General features: G+C 48.6%; 1 protein-coding gene across 1 annotated transcript in view; it reads left to right on the top strand.

Moving 5' to 3' along the window:
• Positions 1–25,225, top strand: part of TRIM71 (tripartite motif containing 71) — a 62,570-nt gene that overhangs the window by 22,211 nt on the left and 15,134 nt on the right. Inside the window, exon 2 of the mRNA XM_086720340.1 lies at positions 20,870–21,037. Within this exon, the coding sequence (XP_086576466.1) occupies positions 20,870–21,037 (168 nt within the window). The remainder of the gene's footprint in view (positions 1–20,869; positions 21,038–25,225) is intronic.

The raw sequence follows: 25,225 nt of genomic DNA, 5'->3' as shown, positions 1-25,225 counted from the left end.
ATCTGAGATGCCGGAGTTCTGACAGATGTGCGCCTCGGGGTGGGGTGCCCTCGGGGGTGGGGTGCGGTCCTCTGCCCTCTTGGCTCTAAGGACGCAGGAATCCTGCCAAGGGAGTTCTGTCAGGTCAGGCCCATAAACTTTATCATCCTTCCTCCAGAAGTCAGCTGGTCTGCTCACTTCTGTCCCTGATAACCACTCGTCTTCCCTGGAGGGATGGGGGCCAGAGGCTTGGGAGGGCGTCTCCAAAGAAACTAGGAGATGGTTTTTGCTGATTCCTTGCCCCTTCTTCATCACTGCGTATTTTTAAATAATTTGCTTCTTTCATCGCTCCTTTTGGAAAAGGAGGCTCCAGAATTACACTTGACTTCATCCGTAAGCAGGAGCCCAGGGTCACTTTTCCCTTGCCGGGCAGTTCTTAAATACCAGTATCCGCCTCCTTTTTGCCCCTTAGTCCTGGTAGGCGGAATGAAGCCTGGAGCCCTGGCCAGACCGAGGTGTCCAGTGGAGGAAAAGCTGGGACTCGAGGCTGCAGGAAAACCCAGAGCCAGCTTGCGGCCCTGCCCCTGCTGGCTATACCAAGCCCCACTGGAGATGCTGGGGCCCTGCTTAACCTAGGATGCACACCCCCGTCTCCAGTCAGAAAGCTCCCCCTCCAGCTACAGTCTGGGTTTGGGGAAGGGTTAAGATGCTTTTTACAATTTTTCCAGCGGAGGTGGGAGCACCTGGGTGGCTCAGTCTGTTGTGCATCCGACTTCGGGCTCAGGTTATGATCTCGCGGTTTGTAGGTTTGAACCCCACGTCAGACTCATTGCTGTCAGCGCTAAGCCCACTTCGGATCCTCTGTCCCCGTCTCTTTGCCCCTGCCCCACTTGTGTGCTCTCTTGCTCTCAAATAGAACCTTAGAATTTTTTTTCAAGGTGGCGCCTGGGTGGCTCAGTCATTGAGCGTGAATTTAAAAAATCTAAAAGTTTTCAAGAATTCCTGTTTTAGGAATTGGTATTCTGGTGATCCTGGCCCAGGGAGGTCAGAGGGGCCTTATGCAGAGAGCTGGGGCAGGAAGGGGGGGGAGGATGAGCCTTCTGTGTGCATTTATTTTTTTTAACGTTTATTTATTTTTTTGAGACAGAGACAGAGCATGAAACGGGGGAGGGTCAGAGAGGAAGGGAGACACAGAATCCGAAGCAGGCTCCAGGCTCTGAGTGGTCAGCACAGAGCCCGACGCGGGGCCCGAACTCACGCGAGATCATGCGAGATCATGACCTGAGCCGAAGTCGGCCGCTTAACCGACTGAGCCACCCAGGCGGCCCCATATGTGCCTTTAAATTTAAAAGCTATCCACTAGAAAATGAACCTCAGTTTGGATAGACAAGGTCAGAAGAACCAGATCTTGTGGGGCTGCCGCAAAGTCTTGATGGTTAAACCTGTTTTTATAGGGAAGGCAGAGGGGACTCAGTCCTCTTCCCTGTCTTAGATTGTAAACTTGGCATTGTGATCTCCTTCCCCTCCACCACTGATTTGTAAACAGCGTGGTTAGAGGCAGGAGCCTGGAGAGATCTGGAGAGCCGAGTCCTAACCCTTTTTCCTCCATTAAACCTGTGCCTGTTTTAGCTAGATAAGCCGACGTCCTCCTCCACTTTTTGCCTGCTGGAATTAGCAGTTGAGTGCATTGCCTGCCGATTCTTTACCTTTTTTTTTTTTTTTTTTTAAGAAGTTAGAGATTCCTTTGAGAATCTGATGTGTTCACCTTCTTCCCAGAAAGATGTGCACATTCACAGTTTTGCAACAAATCGAGGGTTGCTCCCATCTAGTTAAGATTTTGTGGCTCAACATTTGGGGGGATGTCTCCAGTGCCTTTCAAAAGCAAGATAGTTCTCTGCTATTACGAATTTTAAAAAGCAGAGCAAGACCACCCCTAGCATGGATGGTTTGAGAATTGAGTCCCTGTGGCCCTGAGGCCTGTGGTGGTGAAGCTGTTCTACTCTCTGTATTTGTGCTGCTTTGGAGGGTGAGGTACATAATGGGGCAGAAAGGTGTTGAGGCAGTTCTGAGCTTGTTTAAAATGCCAACCCTGTGGCAGGTCGGGGGGCGGGGGTTGTGTAGTACAAAGCGATGAGTATAGAGGGAAATTTGTATCATTGATTAGGAATGCAAATTTTTGCACGTAATTCTCTGAAAGCAAGTAGGCATTGGGAAGGAGAAAAGCTAAGAGGAAAATTGTCTCCCAGAGGATTTTTGTAAGGCATTTCCCTTCCCCCTCCTCTTGTGTTTGACCTATTTATGTACTTTCAGAGTGTTGATGTCATAGTATTTCAAAGGGATATTGTATGTCTTGAGTGGTAACTTCTTTTAAGTAGGCCTAAAATATCCCCTTCTCCATTAATGATCAGCATGGTTCCCTGTAGTAATGGAAATTGTCATAGAATGTACTACTCATCCAGATGCCTGGGGTCATTCCCTCCCCCCTCCCCTGCCTTGCACTCACTGGCGCTGGCTCGCGCTTTCTCTCTCTCTCTCTCTCTCTCTCTCTCTCTCTCTCTCTCTCTCAGTTCTGGGTCCCCTTTGGCAATAACTGCAGTGTAGCCAGCAAATAAAAATAACCTCTAAGAAAAACTAGCTTGTGTAGCTTTTCTTTGGAGTTTTAAAAGGATGTGTTTTAGCAGGAGATACTGAGTACATACATGTTGGGAGAAAACTTTGCTAACCAGAGTATCTTTTGACCTGTTTATAAGGATTTTGTAGGGAAGCCAGTCCCTGTTTCTCTTGTGGGATTAATCATTTCCTTTTGACCTTGTGCTCTGCCCCTAACATGTTGCATTGATCAAATCCCGAAATCTCAAGTTCTTTCCTCCACCCCCCACCCACGGCCCCATTTGGGTCAGAAAAACCTGAGGTGCAAGAAACGTTATTTATCCATTTCAAATTATTTTCAAAAACAGTTGCCTCCACTTTCCTGTTTTGTTTTTTCTTTAATAGGACTTTTGTGAAACAGACCTTTAAACTCCCCAAATTGTGATCGGAAATGTCACTAGTTCAGCTCAATACATTTGAAAACCTTTGATTGACAGTGTTTCTTGGGGGCAACAGGAAAAAGTTCTTTTGGATTCGGTTTGTTTCATTTCCCTCCCCACCCCCATTCCAACTCGGAATGGGACACAGTTGATAATAGAGCTGATGCAGTTAGGAAAAGAGCCGAGTCAGTAACAAGCATGTGCAGAACTGACTTTGTAGGTCTTCCTCCTCAACTGAAGTCCCTCAGCTACAGTATAAAGTTGTTGGAAGCCTCTTAGACGGTTGTCATCCACACCTTTTCTTCTGGTTAGTTTTACTAATGATAATAGAGCTGGCCGGTTTGGGAGCGATGGAGTTTAAAGTAATACCTCTTGTGCACCAGTTACAGAAAATTTATTTTTTTGGAATTTAAGGATTACAGGATAGCAACATTGGTATGTGATTGTGTGCACGTGAGAGAGACGGGGAGGGAGGGGAGAGAAGAGTGTATGAAAGTTGCAAACAAGAGAAAGGAAGGCTCGTTTGACCGTCATCCACAGCTGATTTGTTTGGGAGTGGGTGAGGAATATTCTGCCCACTTCCCCACTTGCAAGAAGCTATTCAGCAGGAGAGAGGATGCCTGGAACCTTCCTGCTGGAGTGTGCCTGAGGGACCTGTAACAACAAAGCCTCTGTATTGGACCAGCTGCCATCTTGGACCCAGTTCTTTGACAATTGGCCCTCACTCTTGGACTAAATTGATCACAGATCCCCTGGGGGTAGCCTTTGGATTGTGGGGCCAAGAGTGAAATTAGGGACAGGGACAGTGTTGTGGCCTACACTGGAGCCCCTGGGGGCACATCCTGGAGAAGGACACCGAGAGCTGTGTTCCTTCCCTCTGAGGGGGGGCAGGAGGGGGAGTTGGGAGATAAATAGGTTTTCTCCAGCTTTGCCAAGTGTCCACTTCTGGGTTATGCCTGGTGGGGTTGTACAGAAATGCGAGGTATTAGGGGCCAGGAAGAATGGTTGGAATAAATGCAGTGAAGAGGGTAAGAGTTTCCATAAGAGCCAGGAGGAGGGTGGAGCCCTCAGAGGTGAGCACTTAGGAGCATTTGGCTAGAGGTTTCAACATACTAGGTTCATCTTCGGGTCCCTTGGGAATTGCTATAAAGTCCAGCATGTTAAACTTGAGGGATTTATTCTTGACTCTCAGGCAATGGGGAGCCATTGAGGGTCGTTGAGTTAGGGAGTCATGAAAAAAATCAATTAAAGGATTGATTTTTTTTTTTTTTTGGCAGTGGTTGTTGGCACACAGATAAAAATCCCCATGCCGTATGCTTATGAGACCCTAGCAGGCTAGGTGGAAGTTGATAGAGGGTGAGCTTTTCAAAACAATAGGGGAGGGAGTGTTGTTACTGTTGACAGAGGCAGCAAGCACAGAGCCCCGCTGGTTTCTACCTTGGCTCTGAAGCCAGGCTCTATCACTTTCTGCTTGTGTCCTTGGGCAGGTTACTAACTACACCTTAGTTTGTTCATCTGGAAAAAGAGGGTGATCACAGTAGCTACCCCATGTGTTCAGGACAAATTAATGTATGTAAAGCACCTGTCATAGGGCCGGACGCTAATGCACAGCTAGGAAAACATTTGCCATTATTAAACTCTGGGTCCGACAAAGCTTGGGTAAATGAACCTCAGGGGAGGGAGCCCTCTGCTTCGTTGAAGCCTCCTATACATGCCCTGTGTGGAGACTTCGAACATATAGAGAATTGCTAGTCACCCTAATCCAGAGATAACTATCAACATGTTAATATATGTCATTCTTGTTAATGTGTCTCAAAAGAAAAGTCCGCGCGTGCCTTCATTTTCCATTAAGATCATACTGGTCTACGGCCACACCACCCCGAACACGCCCGATCTCGTCCATTGAGATCATACTGTGAATATTGACTTGTATTCTGTCTGTTCTTTTCCATTTCACATTATACTGTGTAAATATAGGGTATTATTTGTTACTAATATAAGTAGTAAACTAAATCTGTAGCTTGTCTTAGCAATTAGTTTAGGGATGTGAGGGGAATAGCAAAAAGTACTTCGATTTCATGGAGTCTAAGTAGCTACACACACATGCTGCAGTTTGGCATGGGATGAAAAATACACAGTAGTATTCAGTGATGTCCAAGCACATTCAGGTACTCCTCACTATAGATTTGATGAGCAAGGAATACTCGCACCTATTTTTCTTCCTCTAGACAAAGAGTACAATACTATGTATGTTACTCCTTCCTTATTTTTTCTGTAGCTTTAGAGGTCATTCCGTGGGTGTAGAGCATCTCATTCTTTTTCGTGGTTGCCCAGTAATCAATCTGCTTAACAATTATTTAACCAGTCTTAATGATGGACATTTGGTTTGTTTCCCATCTCAAAGATGGTGCCATAAATCATCTGTCTTTTTTTTTTTTTTTTTAATGTTTGTTTATTTCTGAAACAATGTGAGAGACAGAGTGCAAGCGGTAGAGGGGGGGCAGAGAGAGGGAGACACAGAACCCGACGCGGCTCTGAGCTGTCAGCACAGACCCGACGTGGGGCTCGAACTCACAAACCGTGAGATCATAGCCTGAGCTGAAGTCGAACGCTTAACTGACCAAGCCGCTCAGGCGCCCCAGTCATCTGTCTTTTCAAAGAAATGTCTCATTCCTAGCTGGATGGCTTGAACATAGAAAGATACAGCTTAGAGCTTGTGAAGGTTCTTATTTACTGGAGAAGAGATCCTGCACCCCCCCCCCCCCCCCCGAAGAAATGGAGGTTAAAGCTTTTCCTGAGATCACATTGGGCCAGTGGTGAGAAATAAGATGAAACGCTCTGGACCACAAGCACGTCAGGTCTGGAGTTTTGCTTTGTTTCTTTTAAGGGTTAAGTGTATTGATTTATTTTTGAGAGGGGGTTTCAGATAGAGAATCCCAAGCAAGCTCCGTACTATAAGAGCAGAGCCTGAGGCGGAGTTCGAACTCCCTAACCATGAGATCACATGACCTGAGCTGAAATCAGGAGTTCAGACAGTTAACTGATTGAGCCACCCAGGAGCCCCTGGAGTTCTGTCAAAAGTGTAGGAGAGGCTTTTGGCTTAGGGAGGACCCAGGGAAAGATGTCTGAGGTTTGGCCCCTTTGGAAACTTACTGGAGGTTTTGCATCCTCCCCTTCCCATTTTAATGGTTTTATTTTCCACCACATTCTCCTGGATAGTTACTTCTGGAGGACCACCGGGTTCATAGATACCGTCTCTGACATGGAAAAATGCTTCTGGACATGCTTGCTACATTGAGGCCCTGAGAGACTGTGACTAGCTCTTGGGGTTTGGGGAATCTTCATTTTTATTTAGCTCTCCCTGTGTGGCTGCTGCCTGACCATGACTTTGGTATGGAACCCGTGGATTCAATTTTGATGAAATCAGCTGTGGGCAGAGTGAGGAAGGAAAGTCGAATGTCCTCTTACTCAATCCCCTCGGCCTTAGTCAAGGAGGAAAGAAGGTATTGAAGTAACTGTCTAGCCATCAGCTCTTAACTGAAAAGTTGTTTTATCTTTGTTAATAGATAAAATAAAAATGGTCTTTTGATGGGACGCCTGGGTGGCTCAGTCGGATAAGTGTCATGATCCCGGGGGTTCGTGGGTTCGAGCCCCGCGTCGGGCTCTGTGCTGACAGCTCGGAGCCTGGAGCCTGCTTCGGATTCTGTGGTTCCCTATGTCTCTACACCTCCCCTGCTTGTGCACGGGCTCTCTCTCGCTCTCAAAAATAAACATCAAAAAAAATTTTTTAATGGTATTTTGATGATCGGTTGTTCCTCACTGTTCTGTAGGTACTGTACTCCGTGGAGCAAGTCTTTTCATCCTATTTGTCACTGGAGGTAGGCTAGCCAAGGTGGCTTGCTCACCGGTGGTGATCCAGTGGGGGTTGTCAGCCAGAGGGCCTGCGCTTCTCACAGTGCGGCTGCTGGTTCTGAGAGGGTGTTCTAGGCCCTTGGAAACATTGGCTCTTCTCTCCTTCCCGCCGCTCCCCTCCCTGTTTCATAGCCTGACTTGGCAATAGCACAGGTTCAGCCCAGACTCAAGCCAGAGGGGAAACAGACTCCATATTTTGATGAGAAAAATAGCAAACTGAGGGGTAGGCAGGGGTGGGGTGAGGGCATCGTTCTCAGGCAGAGGCATAGCTTGTGTCCGAGGAGCGTGGAGGAGTCTGGAGGATGGCCCCACCAGACACGGTGGGTGAGGGGAGCTCCTACAGGGCTTCACAGAGGGGCGGCTGCGATCATCTCTGACTTTTATGAAAGGTGCTCCCTGCCTGGGGAGAAACCCGTTTGAAGCCTGCTGGTTACTCGGGAAAGTGGCGGCAGGCCAGGCGCAGGAAAATCTGCGAGAAAGGATTCTGCGGCAGGCCCTGTCCCAGAGTGAAGGTTCGGGTTCAGGTTCAGGGATGATGGTGTTGGGGAACACAGCAGAGAGGCCCCTGACGAGAGATTTACCAGGAGAGGGAAGGGATGCTGAGTGGCACGGGCCGGTCCAGTTGGGGCTCAGTGCTGACTTCTTGCCTTGGCATTAACCCCCCCCCCCCCCCCCCACCCCGCGGTACAGGCAGCACACAGGTGGAGGACCCAAGTGTAAAGGTTGGGGTAACTGGCACTCCCTAGAGGCCCCGTCCCGGGCGGGGCCTGCAGTTCTTGGCTTTGGAAGGTAGAGTGAGAAGGTATCTCGCTTTCTCCTGTGATAGCATTCTTTGTCTGGAACTTTTCCCCCACCCATTCCTATTATTACACTTTTAGACTAAAGTCTCAGACTTCCCTTCCTTCAGGAAGTCTGCTGGGATTATATGCCAGGCCCAGTGTTTCCTGGTTTTCTTCCCCCAGGCCTGTCATTGCTGACCTCTTACTCACTCACCCCTCCTACTGGACTGTAACCTCTTTGAGGACAAGGGCACAGTGTGAGGGCTGGGAGTTCACGTGAAATGTAGAATGACATCTGCTGGTGGGGGTTGAAAGAGGTCCATCTGACCGGCTGTCCGGCCTTGTGGCCAGGCACTGTGACCCCACAGGAAGTTGGGGATCTCTACAGGTCCCAGTTATCGTCCAGAACACTTTTTTCCAGTCTCCAGTTCCAAGAGAATGGAATCTCTCACATTCTTTTCAGCAGGCAGAGATGTTTGAGTGGCTTTACAGCATTAACAGCCCTGCCTTGCAAACCTGTTCCTGGAGTTTGATTTAACCTACCCTGTCCCTTGCCAGGCCAGAACCCTTACACCAGGCTGCCTTCCCTGTCGTCTGTGTTACAACTTGTATCTCATGCACTTTCTCTTACGGGTTCTGAACCACCAGCTGTGAGATTGTGTGATCCCCATTTTGTGGGCAGAGGTAGAGCTCAGTGAGCCAGCTTAAAACCAAAAGAGTTGAAGAAGGAAGGACCACTTTGACATTTGAGCTCCTCGACATGAGGCGGCCCCAGTTGTCCCTGGTCTCCTTCCATGTCTGGATGGATGCCTGGACAGTCACCGTAGCCTGTGTCCCTGGCTCCCCGTCTCCTCCTCCTCCTCCTCCGACCCATGAGCCTCCGGCTCATGAGTTCCCCTCCCGTCTCCTCCAGACTTTTCCCTGGGTGCGGGCCAAGAGCAGCCGTGCTTCTTTGCTAAAGCTGTTCCTTTTCGTTGGATTTGTAAATCTTCTCTCTGTCCTCCTGTCCCGTTCTTTCCCAGAAGCCTTTTCAGGTTTACCTGCCCCACCTCCAAGGCCATGCAACCACAATAGATCCCGCGAAGGGAGTCATTTTGTACAACTTTTCTGGATGGCAGTTTTTCCAAACTGCCCCCCCCCCAAGTATCACGTAATCTGGTTAATTCCTTATTTGTTGTACTGATCCTTTCTAGTGGGTTTCCAAACTGAGCCACGTTGGAGATTTACAGGGGGGTGCCTGGACACGTGCACGTTGGCCCCGCCCAGATTGGCCCAAGCAAGATTTGTAGGAGACTGGAAGCTTCTTCAGTTTTTTCGTCTGTCTTAATCTCCCAAGGCTCTTAGCCCAGAGCCTTAAATCCAGTGTAAATAGTAAAAAAGAGCGGTAAACACAGCACACATCATAAGGGTATTGTGGACTCAGACTCGAGTCTGCAGCCTGAGTGCAGGCTTCCTCTGGAGACCAGGAGGGAAGTGTTGGGAGACCAGGAGGCTCCCCGCAGCTGACAGGAAGGAGGACCGTCCAGCCCGAGCGAGACTCCAGGCGGTGCCTCACGCAGAGTTTTCAGTGCGGTGGGGTTACTGTGGTAGAACAGAAAAGGAATAAAAGCCCACCTGGGCCAGAACCTGACAGCACATCGCAGCCAGTTACAGTCAACCCTTGCACAACACGAAACTGCACGGGCTCCCCCCCAATAGATACAGTGCAGTGCTGTAAATATTTTCCCTTCCTTATGATTTTTTTAAAAAGTTTATTTTGAGAGAGAGAGAAAGGGAGTGGGAGAGGGACAGAGAGAGAATCCCAAGCAGATCTCACTGTCCGTGTGGAGCCCGACGCAGGGCTCGAACCCACAGACTGTGAGATCACGACCTGAGCTGAAATCAAGAGTCAGATACTTAACTCACTGAGTCACCCAGGTTGCCCCTTCCTTACGATTTTACCGATTTTTCCCCTCTGCCTTTGTTGTAAGAACACCGTATATAATACTTGTATGTACAAAATATGTGTTAATCCACTGGAAGGCTTCTGGTCAATAGTAGGCTACATTAATAGTTAAGCTTTTGGGGAGTCCGAAGTTAGAGGTGGATTTTCAACCGTGTGAGTCATCAGTGCCCCTGAGCCCCGTTACTGCTCAAGGGTCAACCGTATTTAGATTTCTCCTGCCTCAAAGCTCACAGTTTCCCGGTGTAGGTGCTAGCCAGAATATGAGGGACTTTAAAGAACAACAAGAAAAAAACAACCCAAAACGCAACAACACCAGGCCAGACAAGCGAGTCAGGAATTTCAGGACCCAAGTAGAGACCAAGTGAAGGGCTACTCTTTCCTTTTATTTTCCTCCTGAAACTTTAGGTCACATAACCGACACCCCCTGGTGCTTTGTCTCAGTGTTAGAGCTTGCAGATTTTCTTTTTTCCTTTTCCCTCATCCGTGCAGGCCTGGCTTGCCCCCGTCTGCTGAACTCGAGAGTGTCTGCTTGGGCTGTGGGCCCGTCGGGGGGTTCTGTCTCTCACTACTGTGTAGGGCAGGAGGTGGGGGCCCCCCGATTGTGTTACCTGCCGAGTCAGGGTCGGCTCGCTGCCCGGAGGTTGTGCTAACAGCACACAGGTACAGCGTGAAGAGCTGCCTCATTCCCACAAGATTTCCTTTATTGGAATAAAGTGGGATTTCTGAGGGAGTTCTGTATTTGAGACTTGAGAAAATGATGGTAATGAGAAATTGTTTCATCAGAAGAAGGAACAAAACAAAAACACCAGGCTTCTAAAGCGGAGCTTGACTCCAGTGGTGTTACCTGCAGCATCCCCACACCTGGATCTTTTTCCTGATTTTTATCTTCTTCCTAGTTAGTTGGTATTTCTCTGCCCCAGATCCTGCTGGCCCAGTGGTTCCTTGACTATCCCCAGATCCTGCTGTGATGAGTGCTTCTTTAAGAGCACAGCTGTTGGAAGAGCTCTGCACACTTGTGGGAAAGAGGACTGACTGGGTGATTTTCCAAGGGACTAGGGCTTTGTTGGTCTAGGGGCTGGTCCTGGTTTGGCAGCCGAAGCAGTCCTTAAGGTTTATCCCTGTCTGTCCCTTGTGGTTCCAGCACAGGCTGGGCCCTTCTTACTCAAGGTAGGAATCTGGCCTTCCTGTTCTTCTTCTCCCTGTTGGACCACTTTCTACTGGTTTGTCTAGGCTCCTGGTCCCACCCTTTGCTGCCTTTGGTTTCTGTTCCCCACACCCTTCTTTTATAAGGCCTTATATTTGTTAGCGGTCTCAATCTGAGATTTCTGCTTCACTTTGTTTCAGTAGCTCTCCTGCCCTACCTGTGCCCTACCTAGGGCCCCTAGATCATTGATAGAAAGTCTCCAAGAGAAGGCCTGCCCTTTAAACTGGGAATCACAGAACCATCCCTGGTTCCTTGGGTGACTCCCAGCCCACATGGCAGGAGGCTGTCTATAGGGTTTTTTGTTTTGTTTTGTTTTTAAATGTTTATTTTTGAGAGAGAGAGAGAGAGAGAGCGCAGAGTGCACGCGAGCTGGGGACAGGTCCGAGAAAGGATCCAAAGCTGGCTGTGCCCTGACAGCCGAGAGCCAGACTTGGGGCTCAAACTCATGAACCACAGGATCCGTGAGCCGAGCTGAAGTCAGACGGTCTGTCCCCAGAACCACCTAGGTGTCCTGGCAGGAGGCTCGTTAAAGTTGGTCTCCTAGCTTGGCCTGGCTCTGGCCAGCCCAGGGCCCCTTTGGCCTTTTGGGGGTGTCCTTGGGACCAAGTTTCCTATTGTTGGAGAAGAAGGAATGGATGGCTTAAATTAATTACCTAACAAACTGCTACCTTGAAAAGGGTTTAAAAAGGAAATCCATTTCCTGGCAAGACTAACCCTTCCCCTTTGCCCCCCTGCTGTTCCACTAGAGACCTGGCTTGCACCCCCTCTGCTCATGCTCATGCTCTCTTTTTGCCTTTTACTCAGAAAACCGTGGAGAAAGGTTCTGGTGACTCCTGCGGTGGTAGGGGGAGAAGAGGTGCTGCGAGTTGGGTCTGTTTTAACGGGGATGGTTTGGAGCACTGTGGAAAAGCCCAGGCTTGCGCCTGGAGACACATCCCCATGCTTCACAGACATGCGCACCTTAGCCACTGTTGCCCTGGGCACTTGCATTGACAATTCAGAAGCCATGGGCTGCCTTCTTCTTTGGTCTCCTTCCCAATTTAGATGACACCTGCCTGCAAACAAGTCTGGATGAAAATGGAGTTTCTACAGTGATTAAATACTTGGTTAACCTTTCGATTTGGAGGCAGTGCCTGGTTAGCGAAACCCCGCTCTTAAAATTGTCAGTGATAGTGACCCTGTAACCTTGGGCCATCAGGAAAAGTGAGAGTTGGGCCTCTCTTACCCAGGGCAGAGTAATCAATGTGTTCGTCCAGCTACTCAGGAATATAGAACTTGATGGAATGGAGAGAGAATGGGAAATTTTTATTTTGTTGTGTTGGAGGGAGAAAGTACGACTGGTAATATTTAAAAACCTTTTTTGTTATTATCTGAATCTTTATTTCTGCTTCCTCCCTGGGATAATTTTCCCCGGCTGATGAGTGACTTTCCTGGCTTTAAATTCACCTGTCCACATGATCTCAGCCACAGAGGCAATTGAAACCCCTTTTGCTACTTGAGGGAGTGAAAAGGTTTCAGGTGCACAATGTTGCCCACTGTTTAAGAGGTGAGGACTGAGTTACATGACCACCTACAGAGTCTGGCCATTTTATTAAGTCGGCCTCCCAAGCACTACCTACTTGGGTCCAGAACACAACAGATTAAAATTGTGCCTTGCTTTTGTGACCTTGGAGGCAACCAAATCTATCTTTTCATGTCTGGTTTAAAAATCTATAATTTACGTGGGCAGTGATCTCAGTGTTGGCACAAATCTCTTTTATTTGCTGCTGGAAGCTGTGTGGGCCACTCATTAGTACATCAGAGGTCAGATGCATGCCGGGGCAGCAGCTGGGACACTGATGATTTCATATGGCTTTGCATGACCGCTGGCCGCCTGTGGTGCTGTAAATCGGGCTCAGAGTTCTAATTTTTTCAAAACCTCTGGGGGAGTTAGTCCAACACTTGCCTCTTGCTAGATAGAATTTAAGAAAAACAATACCTAATGGGAACATTGTGGGAAGAATGGTAGCAACCTATTAGAAGTCAATTATGTGGGGGGCCATTGGAGTGCCTCATTGACGGGGCTGCACGAGAATTTGTTAGGTCCTCAGCTATGGGCGCCTCACCACCAAGTCTAGGCTGCAAACCCCACCCCGGGGATACTAGATGGTCAGTGGGAGGGTTCCCCCCCTTTTTTTTGGGGGGGTGTAACTTACATAAAATGAACATAATTGTACATTGTGAATTTTGACAGTTCTATACCTATGTAACCACCCCTTTCCTCAAGATAATAGAAGAACTTTCACCTGCAGCTTCTCTTCTGGTTTTTTGATCTTAGTTTTGCCTTTGTATAAATGAAATTATGCAGTATATTCTTTCTATTTTTAACACTTCTGATTTTATTAAAGTTTTAGAAATGTACTCGAACATTTCTAAATGCTTCATCAAACATTTCTAATGTCTTAAATGCTTAATAAACATTTTGAAAGCTTAATAAAAGATCACCGAAATTCTCTGTATCACCCCCTTTCCCCCAAAAACGTGGCTTTATTTATAAATTTATTTTAATGTTTATTTTTGAGAGATAGAGTCGGGGGGTGGGGGAGGCACAGAATCTGAAGGCTCCAGGCTCTGAGCTGTCAGCACAGACCTCACTGTGGGGCTCAAACTCCGTGAACCGCAAGATCATGACCTGAGCTGAAGTTGGGTGCTCAACCGACTGAGCCTCCCAGGCACCCCATCACCCTTTAATACCTAGTTTGTCCCTTTTTTTTTTTTCCTTAAGTGTGTTTTTTTTTCTTTCAAGTTTTTATTTTAACTCCAGTACTGTGAACATACAGTGTGTAATGTTAGTTTCGGGTGTGCAATTTGGTGATTTAACAATGCCGTACAACGCCCTGTGCTCATCACAGCAAGTGCATTCCTTAAATCATATGTACATTTTTTCATTTTGATTCTGGCGTGTTCTGAAGTGTCCCTCAGTGCCATGTCACGTAACTTGGATCTGTTGGAGGACCCCCCAAGCACAGGTGTGTCCCTTGGCAGTGTGGAGAAGATGCTCCTTGCCTGCGGGCCCTTGTTAAAGCCTTCGGGAAGTGTGGGAGACTGGGCTGTGGGCACTGAAGCCTGTGGTCTTGGTGAGCATGGTCAGCCGGGAATGTGCCTCAGGCCGCATGGGTTGGGCAGAGATAACAAGGCCCAGCCCGCAAGCTGGAGTCCGACCTGGAGACATGTGTAGTCCAGGAGTGCAGGTTGGGTTCCCCAGGGGCGGACGCTGACGAATGAGTTTATGAGCAGCTCCCTGTGTAACGCAGGGAGGAAGCAGGATGGAGGCAGGCCCAGCAAGGGCATGTCTGTCACTGGCACCTGAGGCAGAGCCTCACTATCTGTGTGCAACATGAGGGATAGAGCCCGGAGAGGGAAGATACTCCAGGCGACAGAAGTGGGGCGAACAGAAGCACCGCCACATCTCTCCTCATCCTCACCCCCAGAATTGCCATGTATGTTTTCTCACACAATGTGATATCACGATTAAACAATTAGGGGTGTCTGGCAGGCTCTGTCAGAAGAGCACGTGACTCTTGACATCGGGGTTGTGGGTTCGAGCCCCACATCAGGGGTAGAGATCACTTTAAAACAAATGGGGAAAGGAACCTTTATGTGGCTGGTGGGGGGGGGGGTAGCACAGAAAACTCAGCTGAGCAGCACACGGCTCGTCCTGATCTTCAAACTAATTTCTGTGGTGGCACCAGCACCAGCATTGAGTCTGAAGCTGTTAGAGCCTGATGGCCTTCCTCTGTTTTCAGCACTTCCTTTCCAAATTTGCCTTGTCCACGGAGTTTACAAACTTTGGTCTGGAGCTGAGCAGGCTGCTCCGACCCCAGTTTGGGCTGTTCTTGGATACCTGCCCCACCACTAGGCATAGTCTTGACTCATTCTGTTGCTGATTTCACTTGGAAATGGATTTCATTCGCCTCGTTGGCCAGACAGGCACTAGTATGTGTCCAGATCGTATATCCTAAACCGTGCGATCAGATGTGCCTCAACATTTAAAATTTCCGATTTTAGAAAGTAAATATTGTACAACAACACAAGATAATGGGCATTCGCATTTCTCCAGCCAAGTGCTTGAACTCTTATACTAAATGGTATAGCTTAAAATCATAAATCATTTGCATGCCTGTTTAGGTTTTGCTGACAAATAGCTTATGTAACAACTTTCAGTTTTGAGAGCCTGTTGGATTTTGGAATTGCAGGAAGGGCATCGTGGGTTTGTACGGGACCCCCAGTGTCTGTTTCACTGAGTGTTTGAATGCTAACCCCCGAGACTACTGAGTGCCGTTTTTATTCCTAACACCTCTCTCTCCGTACATCGCCCATCGCCCGAGACCCCTCACTGCCCACCTCTAGAGGTGTCTCCAGCGAGCAGCCCCACTCCCCCCCCATGCCCTTGTGTTTAGGACAATCTCCTTAGCAGCCGTTACTGAGGATGCAGAATTCCCAGGGCTTTTCAGTCTCAGTGTCCACTGAAGTCTTCCAGCCAAGCAGAAGTGGAATCTTAACTCCCAGTCCCAACACGGACCGTCTCATCTGGTGTTCCCCTGCTGGCTTTTTGTGTACGTTTGGTCTCATCGGGAACAGAAACTGGTACTCGACAGCCTTTCTCTCTTCACTTGACTTAACAGTTAGCAAGTTGGAGAATCCTTACTATCCACACTCGCAAGCACATTTGCCTTCCTGTACATCAAGTGATGTAGCAATTGTACATATTACCAAATTGAAGAAATTGAGGTATATAAAGAACAAGAAAGTGCAACACTGAGTTGCTCGGGATTTTTTTTTTTTTTTTTTAAATCAGGAAATGGCTTTAAAATTGTATCAGCAGGTACTAATTGAATAAGCCTGTGGTATATCCACAGGCAACATACCATGCAGGCATTTATAAAATGGGCAGCCTGAGCCAGAACATTCTCCAAGTTAATACAGCTTAAGAGAAAAAAAGCTAGCATAACATGCTTCTGTTTGTCTTTTAAAACAATTCACCTATGCACAGAATGTAACGTTTTTGGATGGTTACATAAAGTAGAAACATTGAGAAATGGGGAGATTTAAAAAAATGATTTGCACTTACATATTTTTTACAGTAAAATGGCATATATGTTTCCTAAAATTTCTTCATGCTAGATTTTATTTTTAAGGAATCTCTACACCCAACGTGGGGCTCAAACTCAACCCAAGATCGAGAGTCACATGCTCTATGGACTGAGCCAGCCAGGAGACCCCCCTCCCCCAGTTTTTTGTTTTTTGTTTTTTGTTTTCTGTTTTTTTTTTTTTTAAATGCTTCATGCCTCTCCTCCTCCCTCCCTGGCCACCTTAGCTTATCCTCAGCTGGGTTCTGCTGACCGGAGCTGGTAGTGATTGTGCATGAAAATCGGTCCAGATTCCTTTCTTTCCCCTCTTCCAGGGCCCCTGGGGCCCCCAGGTTGCAGCACGCGGCCAGGGTGCAGGAGGGACTTCTTCCTCAGGTTTGGATTGTGGGTTTTGGAGCACTGGCATTCTGCATAATTTTCCCTACATCAAGTAAAACTTGGTTCTGATGTTAATTAATAGACTTCGTTTCAGAATAGCTGGACTCCTTGAACTTGATTTAATGTTTTGCCTTTTTTTAATTGGCATACACACACAGGTAAGGCTTGTGGCCCAGCCATCCTCCCCTTGATTTCTATGCTGGGAAACTTGGAAACCCTCATGGGTGGTTGGTGTGACCTCCTTTTGTCCAGGCCGGAGTTTGTGGGAGGCCAGAGGTCCCCAGTCGTTTTAAGGGATGTGAAAAAAATCTCAGAAACGTCAGCATACAGCGGTTCTGTATTTCGGTTGGGGCGTTTTGATGACATCCTTTCAGTTTCCATTCTTCAGTGATCTGGGTCGTTGTATTTTAAACTGGAATCTCCTTTCAGATGTGTGGTGCTCTAATAGGAGTCGCATGTGGGGGGGGGGTGTGTGTGTGTGTGTGTGTGTGTGTGTGTGTGTGTGTGTGTGTGCGCGCGCGCGCGCGTTCGTTCCATTCCTTCGTTTCTTGTTGGATCACACAGGTGGTATAAAAAGTAGATTCTAGAAGTGCACACCCAGTCTTGTTCATTAACGCAGCACTTTATTTTAGTACCGGCTAAGGCCAACCTGCCTACTGAGTATTTTTATTTATTTATTTTTTCCTTAACGTCTCTCCTTCCTCTCCCGCTGGGCCCACATTCCTAGGTCTTTGTCTCTGCCTGGTATTTTAGAAATTATGGGAGAGGAAGGCAGTGGGTGGGGCGTTCTGGAAGCTGGGGGCAGGGAAGAGGGTGGTCACTTGCAAGGTCAGAGGTCGAGCCTGCTCCATTCAGCTGGGGCAGCCAGATTGTCGCCATGCGAGGAGGGGGAGGGGTGGGAGGGGCCGAGGAGGAGGAGGAGGAGGAGGAGGGGTGGGAGGGGCCGAGGAGGAGGAGGAGGGGTGGGAGGGGCCGTGTCGTACATCTGCCCGGGAAACCCCTAACAGGCAGCTCCAGGCCCTAGAATTCCTGCCGCCAGAGGACCACTCCTTCTCCCCCTCATGGCCTCTGCCACTCTTCTGGTCCTTTGGAAGACGTGGGTTCCAGTTTATTCTTTTAAAACAATCTTCGAGCTGTTTCAGAGAGAAGTGCACCCATGTGCACGCTTACCTGTTGACTCCAAAATTGTGGGTTTTCGACCTTCGAAATTGCAGGTGGAGATGTGGAGCTTCTAAATGGAGCATGAAATCCTCCCAGAGTTTTATGCCGAACTTCAGCTAGATAGTTGATAAAAATCGACCAGATTTCCAGTTTTTGGATACCGTTCTTTGAAAAACCAATAGCTCATGAATTATAAGCACCACTGGAGCTATGCTGTTCTACTCGCCCTTCTCGCCCTTAGCTTTTTTATTACCAACAAGCTGGGTGTCCCCCAGGGCCAGCCCCACCGCTGTGCTGTGCCTACGGTCCAGGACCGAAATCAGGTGCGTTCTGGGCACAGTCCCGGGGAGCCGATGCCAGGCAGGATTGCATCAAGAGGGGCCCAGTGCCAGGGGCTCTGGGGCACCCTGCCGCTGCTTGTTCGGACCAGGATTTCTCTTCTGGCCTCTTCCTCGGCAGAATGCTTTAAGGCCTACCATTTGCGAGGTATCTCCTATGCGCATTTTCCAGGCTGTGGATTTAAATTTAATGTTTATTTATTTTGAGAGAGACCGAGAGAGCCATTGAGCACGCCCTCACGTGCGCTCAGGCAAGCAGGGGCAGAGAGAGGGAGAGAGAGAGAATCCCAAGCAGGTTCCGCACTGTCAGCACAGAGCCCAGCTTGGGGCTCCATCCCACGAACTGAGGTCATGACCTGAGCTGAAATCAAGAGTCGGGCGCTTAGCGGACTGCAGGGTCTGGATTTAAAAAACCCAGAAGAACCACCTTGGTTTCTTGCAGTCACACAATTGGCACCTGGAGCCTGGCTTCCTTGCTCAGCCCAGCGTTATTTCAAAGGACTTTGGGTTTTCTGGTGTTCAGTCCCCGAGGTAGGGTTCCCAGGATTTCAGGGATGGAAGCGGTCTCTGGAGGCACCTCGCTGGACTGCGTGTGTTTCACAGACGAGGCAGGCCCGGTCAGGTGACTGGATAGACGTCCACGGCCAGATGGTGCCGGGCTCGGGCTGACAGCTTCAGGTTCTTTCCTACTCACTGCGAGTGAAAGCCGTTCTGTTCACAGAGACTGAAGAAAGCCAGGGGACCCTGGTCAGTCCACACAGCTGTCCAGAGAAGGGATGAAGAGGGGATTGCTTACTGTTCGGCAGGGGCAGAGAGGACAGAAGGTTCAGAGACATGTCCCATTCGAATTTCAAAGGAGCCTACAGATGGAAGGTTTTCACACTTCACATGAGCATAGGAGTGACCCCTTGATTCCCGTGACAAATGGAGGGAGCCAACGGGAAGGCAGGAGGTTGAGTTGTTGAAACGGGGTGGGGGAGGGTGCTTTAGCCCCACATCATAAAAAGAGACTGTCCAGGAATTTCCCCCAAGTTTATCCGCTTTAGCATCTTTTGGTTAGCATTTAAGGTCAGCTTGAAAATTTTAGCTTTATCAGATTAGATGATCATTTCTAAAATGGTGAACCGGCTTTAAAAAGCGATTGGTCTTGGAGGCAAATTACGGTCACCAAATTTCAGTCGCTCTCGGTTGCTGGGAAGGTACTGCACTGGCCCTCGTCTAGTCACAAGGCTGATCCCATTTCTCTCGTATAAAATGGGGCCCATAAACTTACCACAGCGGAACCATTTCTTAGAAATAGGAAGTGGGTGGCTCAGTCGGGTTAAGCGTCTGACCTCTACTCAGGTCGCGATCTGGAGCCCCACATCGGGCTCTGCTGACAGCTCAGAGCCTGGAGGCTGCTTGAGATTCTGTCTTCCTCTCTCTGCCCCTCCCCCGCTCGTGCATGTGCATGCTCGCGGTCTGTCTGTCTGTCTCTCTCTTAAAAATAAATAAACATTAAAGAATTTTTTGGAAAAAAAAAAAAGAAACATAATCGAAGTCTTTCCCCGATTTCTGAGTCCAGCGGTCCCTAGAGAAGCAGCCTAAACCACGCAGGACCACACAGCCCCCTTCTGACTCCCTGCACCCTCAGCAGAGTCGGCCTGTGGCCCTGAGCTTGTCTGGGGACACCATCTCCCAGCGGATGTGCTCGGAGCGGCGTCTGGTTAGTTAACAAAACAACCTGAAGAGCAGTCAGTCAGCATCCGTACTTTCGCCCGGGCTCCTTTCTGCGAGGGTCTTTCTCCTGGGAATGTCGCGGCCCTCCCTGCCCGTCTGCAAGTCGGGTAACGCTCTGCCTGCTCTGGGCCGGGCTTCCGCGCAGAATCGCCTGGCCTCGGGTCTCCCACCCTGGACGCCACAAGACCTCGTAAGGTGCTCGGTGCTCTGGTGAAGAGCCAGCGTCTGGCGGGTCTTCCAGAAGGCTCGAGTTGGCCGCCCTGTTCTGCCCTTGCTTGCTGTGTGGCCCTAAGACGCCTCGACCTCTGGTCTTCATCTGGGGATTAAGCGTATTGTGTGCGGAAAAGCAGCCCCTCGGACACCGCTTCCCTGCCTGTGGCGTGTCGGCTGGCTTTTCCCCAAGCCCAGGTATGCCGGCAGCGAATGGAAGCTCTGCTCTCGAAAGCCGTCCAGCCGACGTTGACAGAGAGCGGTGCTAAGTGCCCTGCTCCGTGGAAGGATACAGCTCGACTGGCCCAGTTTCTGTGCCAAGGAGCTTCCGCTCTTGAGAGCTCCTCGTTTATCAGCAGGTGAAGGTTGTGCCAAGCCGTGTCTCCCTCCCGGCAGGCTGGGCCCCAGGGAGATACAGAACATCACAAAGCAGTTCTGTCAGCACGGGCTGCCTCTCGGGGTCAACTCCTTGGAACAACTTGGCAGGAAGAAGAAAGACAAGAAGCTGGCTGACCTTACCACTAGCTTTTTGCCTTCGTTCCAGAAGCTTAAGCCCAGAGCTTGCCCGAGTGCCTGGGAGAACCATGCTTTGCACTTTGCGCTAATCTCCTTGATGGGGGGGGGGGGGACTGTGGCTGCGAGCTGCCCTGTGAGGGTGATTAATACTGGCTCCTAACTGTGTTTCACACACCCAAGAGGGTGGGGTGGCAAGACACATTTTTCTGGTATATTCTTTCATTCGGGCCACCAATCTCAGACCAGGGAGGTACAGTCTTAGAACTTTTCTGGGCAATTAATCTGAGACCTAGGGAAAATCTCATGCCAGGAGGATTGTTTTGTTTCGTCTTTGCCTTTGGAGTCTCGGTTAAAGTTCTGAATGAAACCGGAGTGGAAAGAGGGAATTGGTTGTTTTCTCCTTGAGGGGGTAAGAAAGGAGGACACGCTGCCCGCGGTTGGCTGCGGGGGTGTGCTTCCTAAGTGGGAAGGGGGTGTCTGGGGTCTGGCATCCACAGAGCACCCCTGAGGCTGCCTCCCTCCCCGCTAGTCCCAAATCTCATTAATGCTTGTCCCCTCTCTGGTCCCCAGGTGCTGCACCTGTACTGTGACACCTGCTCAGTGCCCATCTGTCGTGAGTGCACGATGGGCCGGCACGGCGGCCACAGCTTCATCTACCTCCAGGAGGCGCTGCAGGACTCCAGGGCACTTACCATCCAGCTGCTGGCCGACGCACAGCAGGGCCGCCAGGCCATCCAGGTCAGTCCCCCCCTTTCCCTTATTCTTTCTTGCACGTGAAACCTGTCCCACTCCCTTTCAGACGGCATGTGTAGGTTACTGGGCAGGATGTGTGGGGGCCTGGGAACAATGATCCACACGAGCTCCTGTGACCTCCGTGCAGCAGTAATCCCTTGGGGAGGGGGAGGGTTTGCCAAGGGGGATGTGGCCAAAGTTGACTAGCCAGTCAGGGCTTGTTTCGCACACTTAAGCTCCCTTCCCTCCTCTGCCCTCCCCATCATCTGCCTGTTTCTCATCCAGCCCCCTCCCCAAGTACAAGTGGGCGTTAGCATACCTCAGCTGGGACTGCAGAAAGACTGGGCGCTTAATGCTTTCCAGGCAGATCTCTCTGCTGCTCAGATTTATTTATTTATAGGTGAGACAGAGGTGAGCAACAGAAGTTTAAGATAAGGTTCAGAATCTCAGAGTCTTTCCCAAACAATAAAAAGTCACTTCCTGGTAACTGAGACCCTTGTTTCTGTTGAGTCCCCATCCCTTTGGGTTTAGGAAGGGACACATGTAACTTTGGGGCATAGAAAAGTTCTCTTACCGTTGAGTGATAGCATACCTGAATTGATTTAAAATCTTCTTGCCTGGTCCAGACAACAAGGTTTTAAGAAAAAATCATGAGACGTTTTCCTTGTAGGAAAAGCTTGAAAGTCAAGGAAACATTGCTAATCGTTGAGCAGAAATTGAATGGAAAGTTCACATTCTTAGAACATTTGAATAAGTGAATTGTGCAATAAATAAGACCTTTTTTGGAAGTGGTAAGGAATTGATCGTGTGCTGTAAAGAAAGGGCAGAAGGGGGCGCCTGCCTGGCTCAGTCGATTCAGCATCCAACTCTTGATTTCTGCTCAGGTCATGAGCTCGCTGTTTGGGAGTTCGAGCCCCACATCGGGCTCTGTGCTGACAGTGCAGAGCCTGCTTGGCATTTTCTGTCTCTCTCTCTCTGCCCCTCCCCTGTTCACATCTTCATTCATTCATTCATGCATTCATTCATATTCCCTCCCCCTCTCCCCCTCTCCCCCTCTCCCTCTCCCTCTCCCTCTCCCTCTCCCTCTCCCTCTCCCTCTCTCTCTCTCTCTCTCTCTCTCTCTCTCTCTTTCCCTCCCTCCCTCCCCTCCCCTATCTCTCTCTCTCAAAATAAATAAAGTTAAAATCAGGAAGGGGCAGAAGGATAGTTCTGGGTTTTAATAAGTTTCTCAGCAGCTATCCTGTTCCTATGCATGATACTGAAGCGGTCTTTCTGAAGAGTCAGATCGTCTGTTATTCAAGCCCTGTGATTAGAGATTTGAGTGTCTGTTTCTGCAGTGACTACTTCTGGCATATTCTAACGCCAGAGCGGGCTGCTTTCTTCTCTGTGCCTTCAGAGTGGTTCTTGGTTGCTCTTAAATTCTTGGTTGTCAGCATCCCCTTTAGCGCATAGCTGTATTTTATTTCTGTTCCGTTTTGGTGAGCTTGTGTCCCCGAGGATGCAGTGGTTGGTGCCTCCCCTTTTTACAGCAGTGGGGACTTCGTCCGTTGCCTTACCCTGCTGGTGTCTCCCGGACCTGGCTGCTGTCAGCGTCACCTGGGGAGCCCCAAGACCTGCCGCGTTTGGGTCCTGCCCCCCCCCGACTGTGGCTTCGTCTTATTAACCCCTTTTTGTCCTTGGAGATTGAGAACACTCTGGGGTCCTTGAGACATGATTCACAGAATTGCTGGTGCTCTCCACTTTCTGGGATCAGCCACTCTGGAAAGAAGAATGAGTTGTCATGATTCGCTAGAGACGTAAAGAGAGATCTGTGATCTGTGACTGCAATGATGAAATCTCAAGGAACTGGAAATTTGAGAATTTCACGGAGAGGAGAGAGAAGTAGTCGGACAGAGGATTTTGTCTCCCATGCTTAACTTCCTGCAGCGAATACAGTCACTGTTAGCAGACAGTCTGCTGTGAGTAATAAGAAGAACCTAGGGGTGAGATTCAAATATCAGCAGTACTGCTGAGCTCAGTGGGGCATTTTGGGGAGGAGCCAAGTGGCAGGAATGAGATGGGAAGCTCAGTTTGTTTAATCATCTGCATGGCCACATCCAGGTATACCTGCTGAACATCATCTGCATAGATTGTGAATTGACTGCTTCAAGGTCCCTGTGTAACTGGGAGTGGGGGGCAGGGGACGCACCCTTTTGGGGCTCTTGGTTGCAATTCTTCGGAACCTACTCTCAGCCAGTGATCCAAAGATTGGGGTATGATTGGACAACCATTTCTGTCTGAATGTTCTTATCAGCTTCTCAGTACATTGACTATTCCTAAAACTATCTCGTGGCCCTCTAATGAAAGTAGAGAGGTTCATACCTGCTAAGAAGTCTCCTGAGTGTTAGAAAACACGGCCCTTCTTTTCCCTCTGAGTTAACTCTGTGATGCCTTTGGGGGAGGGAGGGGGAACTGAGGTAAAGATGGAGAACAAGTTAGTTTTGCTCAAGTCATTTGGTGAAGGGTCAGTTTGTTCCCATGTGAGCCTTAGAAACAAACCATCTCTAAGGTCAGAAGACTGGTAGGGACCCACTCTTCATTGTGAACAAATGTTTTGCAAATGGGTTCCTTCTAGGAGGTCAGGACATCATTGAAACTGATTTAGTGAGAACAAGGAGGAGTTTGCTTTTAACTGAGCCCCTGCTTTTGTATTTAAGGAAGAACACAGTTCTGAAAGCTTCAGGTAGAGTTCCTGTGTCAGTGATGAATCTAAAAACCATTTATAAAGTACGCCTGGAAGATGTTGGAAAAATCCATCACTGGCTAGCACAGGGTAGGCTCTGGTTTATTTTCATAAAGACATAATTAAGAATTAAGACTTGTGTGCAAGTATACAAGTGTTTTTTCGTTTGTTTGTCACTAAGCAGTGGAAAGGATGTCGGATACTGAGAGGTTCCCCACAGGGTAAAGAAGCGACCTTGGAATGCCAGGAAAGAACACTACTTCGGGTGCATGGTGCTTCAGGCACTTGTTTTCTTGCATTGGTCAATGTTCATGAAATAAATGGCCTAACCACATAATTCATACACTGCCATTTAATAGCGTTTATATTAGAGAATACAGCAGATAGTATGAAGGCTGTTTTTGTTTTGTTTTGGTGTTAAGTGGGGAAGGGGCAGAGAGAAGTAGAGAGAGAATCCCAAGCAGGCTCTGTGCTATCAGCTTGGAGCCTGATGCGGGTCTCAAACTCAGGAATCATGACCTGAACTGAGATCAAGAGTTGGAACGTAACCGAGTCACCCAGATGCCCCTGATTTTTGTTATTAATGTGAACACTGGAGAAGGAAGGAGGAACATAATTAACATAAAATTTGGGGGAGTGGTAAGCTATTTTAAAACACGCATCTAACTGGTGCACACACACACCCTTTTATACATCCCTTAACTCCATTTAAACTAAAATACAGAATGATTCCGGTCACAGGGTAAGAGATTCTCTTTTCTTTTGCAAGGACATTTAAATCGCAAGTTTGAGGGGCAACTGAGTGGCTTAGTCAGTTAAGTATCTGATTCCTCTGAGGTCATGATCTCAGCATTCATGAGTTTGAGTCCCACCTAGGGCTCTCTGCTCTCAGCACAGAGCCTGCTTCAGATCCTCTGTCTCCCTCTCTCTGCCCCTCCCCTGCTCGTGTATGTACTCTCCCTCTGCCTCTCAAAAATAAACATTTAAAAAATAAAGAAGGGGGTGACTTGGGCCTAGATCATGATCTCCTGGTTCGTGAGTTCGAGCCCAGCATCAGGCTCTGTGCTAATAGCTCAGAGCCTGGAGCCTGCTTCCGATTCTATGTCTCCCTCTGTCTACCCTACCCCACTTGTGCTCTCTCTCTCAAAAAGAAGTAAGTGTTTAAACTATTTTTTAAAATAAATAAATTAAGTTGCCGAGTTTGATTTGGACATCGTTGGTCTAAGAAGCTATCCTCAACTTGTTCATTTACCCTTTCTTTGTTCTTTTGTTGTTGTTCATTTACTCATAATATTATTGAATAAATGCATCATTTGGGAGCTTTTAAATACTTCTCGTGTGTACTGGCAAGTCAGCAGGTTCAAGAAGCAGGAGATATTCTGGAAGGAGGCTTTATTTTTGCCAATCACTTAAAGCCTCAAACTGAGTAAGAAGTTGTAAGGAATAGTTGTAAGAGATTTAAATTATGATAG

Source organism: Puma concolor, chromosome C2 (assembly GCF_028749965.1).
Source record: "Puma concolor isolate L17-30 chromosome C2, mPumCon1.1.hap2, whole genome shotgun sequence".
NCBI classification, from domain to species: Eukaryota; Metazoa; Chordata; class Mammalia; order Carnivora; family Felidae; genus Puma; species Puma concolor.
The sequence above is the reverse complement of the archived record's forward strand: the minus strand, read 5'-3'. Positions and strand labels throughout refer to the sequence as shown.